This window comes from Biomphalaria glabrata, chromosome 1, assembly GCF_947242115.1.
Source record: "Biomphalaria glabrata chromosome 1, xgBioGlab47.1, whole genome shotgun sequence".
NCBI classification, from domain to species: domain Eukaryota; kingdom Metazoa; phylum Mollusca; class Gastropoda; family Planorbidae; genus Biomphalaria; species Biomphalaria glabrata.
Genome location: NC_074711.1, coordinates 87,222,822 through 87,233,987, shown reverse-complemented (window position 1 = coordinate 87,233,987; position 11,166 = coordinate 87,222,822). Strand labels below are relative to the sequence as shown.

At 37.3% G+C, this 11,166-nt stretch overlaps 2 protein-coding genes across 2 annotated transcripts in view; one reads left to right on the top strand and one right to left on the bottom strand.

Annotated features, from left to right (window-relative positions):
• Nucleotides 1-1,427: 1,427 nt before the first annotated feature.
• On the bottom strand, nt 1,428-5,712 carry LOC106054319 (uncharacterized). The gene is made up of 5 exons (XM_056018353.1): nt 5,476-5,712; nt 5,170-5,262; nt 4,955-5,036; nt 3,123-3,281; nt 1,428-1,647 (listed from the first exon to the last, which is right to left on the bottom strand). The coding sequence occupies exons 1-5, from the start codon at nt 5,599-5,601 to the stop codon at nt 1,532-1,534; spliced, it is 576 nt and encodes a 191-aa protein (XP_055874328.1). The 5' UTR covers nt 5,602-5,712; the 3' UTR covers nt 1,428-1,531.
• Nucleotides 5,713-8,349: 2,637 nt separating this feature from the next.
• LOC106054306 (uncharacterized) overlaps nt 8,350-11,166 on the top strand; it is a 7,186-nt gene continuing 4,369 nt past the window's right edge. Inside the window, exons 1-3 of the mRNA XM_013210116.2 lie at nt 8,350-8,526; nt 10,671-10,763; nt 11,109-11,166. The exon at nt 11,109-11,166 is cut by the window's right edge and continues 27 nt beyond it. Of these exons, the coding sequence (XP_013065570.2) occupies nt 8,407-8,526; nt 10,671-10,763; nt 11,109-11,166 (271 nt within the window). The 5' untranslated portion in view covers nt 8,350-8,406. The remainder of the gene's footprint in view (nt 8,527-10,670; nt 10,764-11,108) is intronic.

Here is an 11,166-nt window from a genome sequence, read left to right as displayed (position 1 = left end):
TTGGTATGGTGTGAGGACATTATGTTTGTCTAAGTGGTTTATGATGTTGCTACATATTATGTGTTCTAGGATTTTACATGTGATGCTGGTAAGTGATACTGGTCTGTAGTTCCCTGGGTCAGATTTTTCTCCTTTTTTAAATAGGGGGGTGACATTAGCTTCTTTCCAGTCCTTTGGTACTCTGCCACTGCTTAAATCCACTGCTTAAATCCACAACTTCATTTCATTGCTTCAATCCAGTGCTTCAATCCACTGCTTAAATCCACAACTTCATTTCACTGCTTCAATCCTCTGCTTCAATCCACTGCTTCAATCCACTGCTTCAATCCACTGCTTAAATCCACAACTTCATTTCATTGCTTCAATCCCCTGCTTCAATCCAGTGCTTCAATCCACTGCTTAAATCCACAACTTCATTTCACTGCTTCAATCCACTGCTCCAATCCACTGCTCCAATCCCCTGCTCCAATCCACTGCTCCAATCCACTGCTCCAATCCACTGCTTCAATCCCCTGCTTCAATCCCCTGCTCCAATCCCCTGCTCCAATCCACTGCTCCAATCCACTGCTCCAATCCACTGCTCCAATCCATCACAGACAAGAGTATGATTACGTCCTAGTTCAATCTAGTCCTGCATGTTAATCAACAGGCCTGTACAACGTGGCAACGAGCTATTGGTCTAAACTGCCCACAGGCTGTGACGAAACAGGTCAGTGTTCAGGCCTTCTGTAACGATTGGTCTCGGCTGGACTGAAGGAGTTCGGTTGTCTTAATGATCCAGGGGTTCAGACCCTGTCCGCTGCCACTGCCCATCGTCCTGCAGGAGGTTTGGACTAGGAAACAAAGTATCCTCAACTCTCAAGGAGGATTCGAAACATGTGAATAATTTAAGAAAACTTTTTATAAACATTTTACAAACCTTTTACAAACATTTTAAAAAACTTTTTACAAACATTTTACAAACATTTTACAAACATTTTACAAACCTTTTACAAACATTTTACAAACTTTTTATAAACATTTTTCAAACCTTTTACAAACATTTTACAAATTTTTTATAAACATTTTACAAACCTTTTACAAACATTTTACAAACTTTTTATAAACATTTTACAAACCTTTTACAAACATTTTACAAACTTTTTATAAACATTTTCAAACCTTTTACAAACATTTTACAAACTTTTTACAAACATTTTACAAACATTTTACAAACATTTTACAAACATTTTACAAACATTTTACAAACTTCTTACAAACATTTACAAACATTTTACAAACCTTTTACAAACATTTTACAAACATTTTACAAACCTTTTACAAACTTTTTACAAACATTTTACAAACATTTTACAAACATTTTACAAACATGTTACAAACATGTTACAAACAAACATACACAATTAAGACAAACTTAAAAACATGTATTGGTTCGATTACATTTTATTATCTAGTATTGCCATAAGAAAGAAAATATTGGTGCAAAGTACAAACAAGGACAGAGTACAAAAAAAAAAATTCAGTTTGGCGTTTATCCTGCAACACTCACGGGGGGACACACCAGGGGGAACACAAACAGTTGGGGGTCAATGTTCAGGACGGTGTTCAAAAAGAGGAGGACATTTCCGGTGTACCTCCCGGCAGTACCTGCGAATGGAAACAAAATTATCAATATTTGAATAAGTACTTGTTTTTTTTTACAAAGTTTATCTCTGTCTGGTAAAAAAAGTTATTTCTCCCACACCCATTCTCGGATCAAGCTGAAAGTTTACACAAATTTTATGGTACCCAATAACACATGAATCGATAAAAAAATTTACCAATTTATCAATTAATTAATAGTAATGATATCGTTTGTTTGATAATAAACAAGGGAAATAACTTCTACATTACCGAGATATATAGTTATAAATGTGGAGCTCTTTTATATTTATTGTGTTGATTATCAGGACGTCTAACTTCAATGGGTACCTGGTACCTGGCATTAGTTATATGATAGTAAAGGCGGTTGATCGTTGTGCTGGCCACATAGCATCCTCGTTCACCTTGTTAAAATGATCTACACTAGGCTACGCAAACTGCATTTATTGTTGTGCTTGTAGTGTAAACGCAAATTATCTTTCGTATCTTTGATCTCCAAAACCATGCGTTGTACTTACTAGTAGACAGAAGTCTAAGACTAGAAACAAACTTAGATTTTACTTCAGTTTATAGACGCATCGGTTGGAAGAGGGATAACAAATAGAGTTATCATTTAGGGCCTTTTAGTCCCGAAGGGTTTCCTATAAGTCATTTAGATTACAGCTATATGATGTAGTATTACAAAAGTGGGAAGCGTGGTCGAGAGGCGAAGTGCGCTTGAACTTGGCTTGTCTTGGCTACCTAGAAAGGGGCTCGAGGTTCGACACCCGACTCGGTCCACAAATGAGATTGGACTAAAGCGCTCTGAGCATGCTATAAGTATGAAAGTAGCGCTACATAAAAGCTATAATGATATAATAATAATAATAGTTCCCCTTTCAGACCATGCGGAATATAGGGCAGATGGTGTAAAGATTATGTTTCTGTGGTGGACTAAGAGGCACCCTAAAGCTCCCGAAATTAAAAATCTCAGTCTTGAACAGGTTTCGAACCTGGGTTATCCGATTCGGAAGCAAAGCGCTTCATCACTCAGCCACCGCACTTCCTTAAGTCATTTAGCGTACAATTATACAACTTAGCATTACTAGTAACAGATTCATTATCGGTCTCAAGGAATCGATTGTTTATTTATTGAAATTAAAATTTCCCTTATTCTTTGTATACATATACACAACATACGTTCTTCTTCACCAGCGGTTCTCAACCTTTTAATCTCGGCGACCCCTTTTTACTATCCCCCACTCTGCCGCGACCCCCCCCCCAACACACACACCAGCAACAGAAGAATACACAAAATACAATCCATATTTTCGATGGTCTTAGGCGACCCCTGACAAATCGACAATCGACCCCTCAAGGGGTCGCGACCCACAGGTTGAGAATCCCTGTTCTTCACACTGACGACTTTCTATTTTTTTCCTCAATCCCAAAGTATAATGTAACACAGAAGTAGAAATTGCTAGTTTAGTCACATGACTCACCAATCAGTTGACGCAGTACTGGGTAGGCTGGCACGGAGTCAGTGACAGCCACTCTGATGGCGATGTCGTTGGATATGGGCACCGCATAGGATAGGATGGGCAGTCCGTTGGACTCTAGGCCGATTCTTGTGACGTTGGTGGTCAGGGGCACGGCAGTAGCTGAAACAGACCAACACAGTTTTAGACCAACACAATTTTAGACCAACACTGTTTTAGACCAAACGGTTTAGAACACTGTTTTGTTTTAGACCAACACAATTTTAGACCAACACTGTTTTAGACCATCACAATTTTAGACCAACACTGTTTTAGACAAAACGGTTTAGAACACTATTTTAGACCAACCCAATTTTAGACTAAAACTGTTTTAGACCAAAAGTTATAGACCAACACAAATTTAGACTAACGCTGTTTTAGACCAACACAGTTTTCATAGGTCTATAGAAACAAAGACTATTATGGATTCTTATTGGTCACGGTGGGGTAAGAAGGGAGTACATCAAACAGTTTTAGTTCAATGCTTGATTGGAATGTATGGATTATTGGCCTAAACCGATTAGCTACCTATCAAGTGGCTAGAGATCGAAACCCGACTTGAGCTGAGTTTTGTTTGCTGGTCTGACATCATCTCTGTGGTCTTCATCTAGATATCCCCCTCCCCTCCCCCAAGAAGGTCTACAGAAGAGATTGGATCAAAAAGAGCTTAGCAAGCTTAAGCATTGAAAAGTGCGCTATACCAAAAGTCATTTGGAAAATAATCTTATTAGATCTTGACGTCTCTCAGTCAATCGGAATAAGATCAGACATCAAACTAACACATCAAAGAGCCTCTATGCGATGCCAGGAGTCATCCAGTCTGCTCACATTATCTCCCCTTTGACGTTGAGACTGCATCAGGATTGCGTGCCTTGCAGTTCCATTGCTTGCAAGTGAAATTATATTTTGCTCCTTTGTTGAGTACCTTATATTAAATTTAACGCTTACCTCTCACTCTACAAAATCGACACTAACATCTGGGGGAAAAAAAGGTGGCACTAGATAGATTCAAATAAAGAGCAAGCATAAAAGAAGGGTCCCAGAATGCAGATGCCATACACACCGGAAGTAGAAAGATGGACGAAAGTGCAACAGCGTCTGATGAGTACAGATGCCCAGCCTGTGACAGCAGCTGTGTATCAAGGATTGGCCTCTTTAGTCACACAAGAAGTTGAAAAGGGAAAACACCATTTCTCGAGACGTACATTGCCACAGACAGAAAACAAACAAGATTTAGAAACTAGAGGAGCCTCTAATGTAATAGCTTCGTTTTAGTCCCTCTCAGTCAACATTTGATTTCTTCAGACACTTTTGCATATTATTTTATAAATTACAGACGTTTCTTCAAATAATAAGATAATTACATCCTACATGTATTCTTTTGCTAATTTAGTTGTGGATGTTAATAAGTGACCTGCTTTTTGCTGTCCCATTTAGGAAGAAAGAACATTTTTTTAAATATAAACCGTAACATTTGGAATAAGAAATGGGTCTTTATCTTTGTGCATATCTTAAGATTTTATTTCTTTTTTATTCTAGAAATAATATTTCCATTTATCAGTTCTATAATATGTATATAGCATTCTGTATAAAGCATTGTCATTCTTCGTATACTTCGTATTGGTATGTATATAGCATTCTTTTAAAATATACTTTGTATATGAAATTCTGAATATAGAATACAATTTATAACATTTTGCTTATTTTTTTTTTAACTCTCTTGTTTTATTAAAAAGATTGAGCTCCAAAAGTTGAGAGCTAAATGTAAAAAAAACACTTCACAATTTTGAGCTTACCTGGTAAACATCTGAAGATGGCTTGGCTGGGATCCATGTCAAAATTTGTACATGTGTCATTTACGATGAGATAAGTTTTCAACTGTGGAAGAATGTCATCACATGTCATTCAATGCCGTTCTATGTATTAAGATTAGATGTCATTTTTAAAAAAAAATATCCTACGAACCTTGTTTTCATGGCAATCTACGCAAGCTATAGTCATAAGTACTCACTGCGGTCAAATCGTAGAGCAATCTGAAGTTAGCTTTCTGGAAGGTTAGTACAGTCAGGTTCTTGGTAAAGTCTCCAGCAGCCACGCCAAGATCCTGAAACATTGATTCAAATGTTGTTGCATATTACCAATTCACTTTGACAAATATCCGTTAAATGGAGTAAAATATTTGTACACAATTTGTGTGCGTATTAAAATCGAGCAAAAAGCTAGTAAAAAAAATAATAATTTTTATGACTTTAACTAATAATATGAATATCTTATAAGTTGTGCATAATACAGTATTGTGATTGTCGTAAAAACGTACTCTGTTGTTGAAGTCGTAAACGGTGCTCTGAAACTGTGATGGCAGGCAAACTGTAGTGGGGTCGTCGGCGTCCGCGGCATAGGCGGCGAGGGCCAGTGCTAAGATGGCGAGTAGCTGAAGCTTCATCTTTGTTTGATCGTGTGAATGTCCAACGCCTAAAGAAAGAGTCTAGAAGAGCAGAAGATTTCAACGGCTGGAGATTAAATATGCTCCCGATTCCTGGCCCCGATGCATAATCTTGAAACTGGTGGAATGGTCAAAAGATTGTGTGTGTTTTCTGTGTGTATGTGTGTGTGTGTGGTCGCCTAAATTTGGTGACAGCATCTAATCTTTTGATTCGCTAAATAAAGTGGTCTGATTTTTTCATGTGTATTTAGATTTCATGGTAAAGAAAAGTTTAGAATAGGAAAAAAAATGCACAGATAAGGGCTTTGAATAGAGCTGTTATCAGCTTTTAAACTTTAAGGAAATTATAAAACTGTACATTCTTTTGAAATTGTATTTTTTAGTGCAAACTTACTCAAGAAATTAAACGTACATGTTTTTCTGCTAACAAATTCAAATTTTTCTTCCATTGATTTACTAGATTATTGAAATACCTGCCCCAAAATGTTTTGAAATATATTTCTGTATCCTTCAAGTAGTTAATGGATGGCTGCCTGGTCGTGTGGTTTGCGCGCAGGACTGTCGTTCGGACTAGATGGTCCCGGGTTCAAACCCTGCCCCCTACCATCCCATATAGTCCTGCGGGAGGATTGGACTAGGAAGTCAATTATCTTCAACTCTGAAGGAACATCCGAAACATGTAGAACACCATACAAACAATGTGGGCTTACGATATGATGGACCTGATTTATGGTATATGGGACCACAATTTAAGCAGCGCAGGCCAAGTTTGTGTTGAAAGATTATAGCGGGACTATACTTAAAAGTGGACTAACGCTTAAACAAGTCGGGGATAAAGTATAGAAGTGAGCCTAACACTGGAATATGGTAATAACTCAAGGCTCAAACTTGTATCTCATAATGCTGAGCTGACCGACCAAACAACTTGACCCTTTATTATTTCCTAGTAAAGCTTGTGATCGGTGTGAAGACTAGGTGTCCGAGATCTGCCCTAGCATTACCACAAAATTACGGTCCACAAATTGCGTAGGCCTACCATATGATAGACATCCATTTGTGCCGATTTGATAACTGACTCAACTAACGCATATTTCATAGGACTATACTAAATCTACTTAATCTAGTCATACCATTGTTGGTCACTAAAGTGTAAAAGGGATTGAATTTCACCAAAATGGTTTTAAGATGTAGGCTATTTCACTAATTCTGGAAATGTGTTAGTTTAGTGTTAATCTGTAACGTTAGTAAAAGATCTTTATTTCAATGTAGGACAAAAAACAAAGTACAAAGCATCTTCTTCAGAGAAGGGGCGAGGCGGCTAAGTGGTTAAGCACTTGGCTTAACCTGGGATCCTGGGTTCGAATCTCCATGTAATCTGAGATTTTGAATTTTGGGTATTTAAAGGGCTCTGTCCACCCAACTCTAATGGTCAGCTGAATTTAGTTAAAGAAGGTAATGGTGGTTGGTCATTTAGCTGCCCATATGACATCCTGCGTGTAAACCGTTGGCCAAAAAAAAACAGATGACCTTATCATCATCTGCCATATAGATGGCAAGGCCAGAACAGGGAACTCTAATTTTATTAATTTTTTTTTAGAGAAAAGTATAGCATCTTTTGCAGCTTGATCCGAGCAGAGTTTTTATACATAGGGCCTATTTTGGCGACGGTCACACCAGCCCAATTGGTTGCCGGCCCATTTTAAACTCACCCTGTTCAGATTGTAGCTTTATTGATAATGAATGTGTATGTTTCCTACATGTGCTAATATGAAACAAATACACACCGTCGTGTACTCTAATAGTATTCCCAATCTCAACAAATGTTGGAGACAAAGATGATGTTTTTAAAAAAAAATGCTGACGGCGTCATATAATGAAGAACAGGGCAGAGAGAGTGAAAGTCTAATCAACAGACAAGTGTAACACTAACGGTCTAGAGGTTCAATGACGTGAAGGCCTGACAGATGGCTTCGGGAAATTTAGTGACGCTTTTCAAGATAAGAACTGAAACAAGCCTTATCTTTCCTTTTGATTTGATACTCCATGACCTTTTGGGGGACAATTTAGAGCGTTCCCTCTTAAATGCTGACAACTTCATCCTCATTTAGCAAGATAAAGAGAAGGTCTTAAGGGTAATTAAATTGCATCGACACTATTAAAGTACATATTTATAGATCCTCCTTTATTCTATTCTATGATATAAAATTTTAAGTACAAAAAATCGATATCAGATCTTGAGAATTCCTTAAGTTTTAAATACACATTTTCAGTACAATAAATATTTTCTAGCAAAATTCTGAAAGGGGATATAGTTACAAGTACACCATTCAATTGGAAAATGTTCCATGTATATAAACTTCTTCACATGTTCATTTAGAAGCTACAACACATTAAATGTTTTAACGGAGCCCAGTGGAAAAATACCGATAAGTTGAATGAGTTATAGCGGGGGTAGTTGAAAATAGAATTAGCCTACTATTCATAAAAAAAATAGAGAATTTGTATATCAATCAACTAGTTTCACAAAATTGTTAAATCAAGAGCTGTAACTTCTGAAATTAAATTAGATTGCAGCCCTTGTGTAACTTCCTGATAACATTTTTTTTGTTTATATTGTTAAATTAATAACGTACCATTGACGTCCAACCAATAGAACCCATAGAATTTGTCACGTGGTTTGATTAGCTGTCTTACTCATATTTTTTTTCTTTTAATATTAAACCATTTGACCTGTATATAAAATTGGAATCTCGTCGCCTGGCGCGTGCTACACTTAAGATTTCGAGTCTGGCTACTGAAACAAAAATGAAATTCGTCATATTCGCCGTTTTGGTGTTACCCATGATCATCGCCCAGACCTGGGACCCAACTAAAGTTTGTATTCCAGACTTGTTTCAGAATGACGTGTACGACTTCACGAAAAATGTAAGTTTATCATTTTCTCACGCTTCCTTAGTGAATCAAAGTTAAGTTTTCACTACTTGGCTTAAGTCATAACACTAGACAACAAAAAGGTTCAGTTAGGATCTCAAAAATGCAATGTCAAAGGTGAAAAAAAAGAGCCAAATACTGCATTAAGGGAATTTTTAGTGGGCAAGTAGTTCTAAATAAATATATAATTATGTTTATTAATAAAATAAATAAAAGTTTCCCTTTCAGACCTTGCGATCTGTAGGGAAGATGATGTTAAGGTCATCTGTTTCTTTGGCCAAAGTTAAACGAGGGTGTCATGTGGCCAGCACAACAACCAAACCCATTTACTTCTCCCCAACTAATGTCATGTAGCCATTAGAGATGGGCGGATTCGGGGTGCCCTAAATATCCCGAAACTGAAATGCCCAGTCCTCAACGAGATTCAAACCCAGAACTCCAATTTTTGGAAGCTGGTGAAGACTGAATTTTTAATAATAATAAATAATAATATAAATTAATATAAAAAAATAAATAAAATATCTCGTCTCCTTGGTACACTACTAGACTCATTGAGCTCTGGTCTCCATGCTTCTATGGCATGATGGGAGTTGGTTTAAGTCCATGTTTCTTGCAGGAGCATCTTAGATCTCTCGTCATTTCAAGTTCGGGAAATGAGGAAGTAGGATTACCTGAGACAATGTTTCTTTGATGACTTTGTGTGATACTCAGTTTTAACAACTCAGCTTTAACAACTCAGCTTTAACAACTCAGCTTTAACAACTCAGCTTTAACAACTCAGCTTTAACAACTCAGCTTTAACAACTCAGCTTTAACTCAGCTGGAGAATCTCAAATTACTATTACTCTCGATCATGATTCAAACTCGGTCCTCTTCCGTTGAAGAGCCAAACCGTCTATGTTCCTTAAACATGCATTGTTATATCCAGTGTTGTCCAAAAGTTGTTGCAAAGTTCTTGAAAATGTTCACTTACCTAGTTACAGCCCGTCAACCTTATGAAGTATGAGCCGCAAACAATAGATCTTCATCGTTCCTCTGTCCTGTGACATCCTTTCCATTTTGTTCCATGTGTCATCACACTTTGGGGTGTCCGCCTCTGGTTCTCGATACCAGTTGACTCTTGGACGCCTTTTCTTTCTCTTGCCTTCACTGCCTGCCCTGTGATGCTAGTTGACGATTTTCGCAAAGTTGGCCGAATGTAGCACCACATTCTCTTTCTGATATTTTCTTACATAGAAGCTAGGCTGGTTCTGTGCAGGAGGTCACTGTTACTTATGGTTCCTGGCCAATGAATGTGAAATAGGCTTATATTATTAAAATTCTGTTAATTTTATTTACTTAATTTTTCGTATTTACTGGCCTCCTACATTTAGACTACTTCCTCCTTTAAATAAAGGAAGATTTTCGTATCCATAACTTAAGGAAATGGATTCCAAATGAGACTGTTTAATGATATTGTTTATAGTTCAGTAGCTACGCTGGATCTCACATCAGCCCCACACTAAAGATGAATTTTAATTGTCAGTAAGATTTTAAGGGACGAATGAGCAATCCCAGGAGCACTTTGACAACAAACTCAGACGTCTGCTGACCATTTCCTTGGCTGAACACTTTGCCAGATCTTACAGAAACACCTTTTAGCCCTGAAACAAAGCAAAAATAATGATAATAACATGGAATAAAGCGCAGACGTCAAAATGAAAGAGTAAATTCCCCTCCCAAACAGATACAGCCAGATATATATATAGGTTATGACTGAATCCTCAAAGCCAAGTGAAACTGTGCATTAAGATATAGCTTTTATATAGCTCTACTTTCATGCTTATAGCATGCTCAGAGCGCTGTGGTCCAATCTCATTTGTGGACTAGTGGGGGGAGGGGGTATCTTGGAGAAGGTTTTCCGTGCTGCCTTTTTGGCGCTCATTAAACACTCGAGTGGGGTGTCAAATCTCTAGCCCCCCTTCATAGGTAGCCAAGCCGAAGCCTAGTTCAAGCAAACTCAACCACGCTTCTCACATTTTTTCTAAGTACTTGAGACTTCTTATTTAAAAAATACAGTCGATTTATTTTAAAAGATTTAATTATAAACAAATAACATGCCAAAAAATTAAATGTTCCCCACTTTTCTACCTTGCCAGGACTACGGTCGTGCTGCCGTAGACTTCTCCAAAAACCAGAGTGCTATTGCTTACGTCAAGGCCGGCTTCCGTGTCGTCTACGACCTCACCAAGGTAGGATGTCCTCACTACAGAGCAGATATTGCTCAATGTTGTGATGAAATTCAGATATATCTGTCATGATATTACATCTTCTTTTTTAAAAAAAGTAATAACAGTAACTAGAGTAGCTAGGGAAGAAGGATTCTATTTGACAATTTGAACATTGCCACTTAACAAATCATGTAATATATAAGTGTAATATGTAAGTGAGTCTGGTGTGAATGTTTATTTTGGTTTTCTATAGTTATAATGTTTTGTTTGGTGTAATGCACAAATTGTAAGACAATTTTTCTTATGGATAATAAAGATTATTATTATTATTATTAAGTGTAATATTTGTACATTTTATCTGTACAGCAAAAAGCGTACGTGATTGGAGCTAATGACTCGTGTACAGTGATCACGATGACAGCCA

Bases quoted from the DNA above. Each gene is read 5' to 3' on its own strand.
- LOC106054319 (XM_056018353.1), bottom strand. From the start codon at position 5,601: ATGAAGCTTCAGCTACTCGCCATCTTAGCACTGGCCCTCGCCGCCTAT. The intron at 3,282-4,954 runs GTAAGCTCAAAA...GGTCTGTTTCAG, and splicing joins CATCTTCAGATGTTTACCAG to CTACTGCCGTGCCCCTGACC. The intron at 1,648-3,122 runs GTGAGTCATGTG...TTCCATTCGCAG, and splicing joins AGTACTGCGTCAACTGATTG to GTACTGCCGGGAGGTACACC.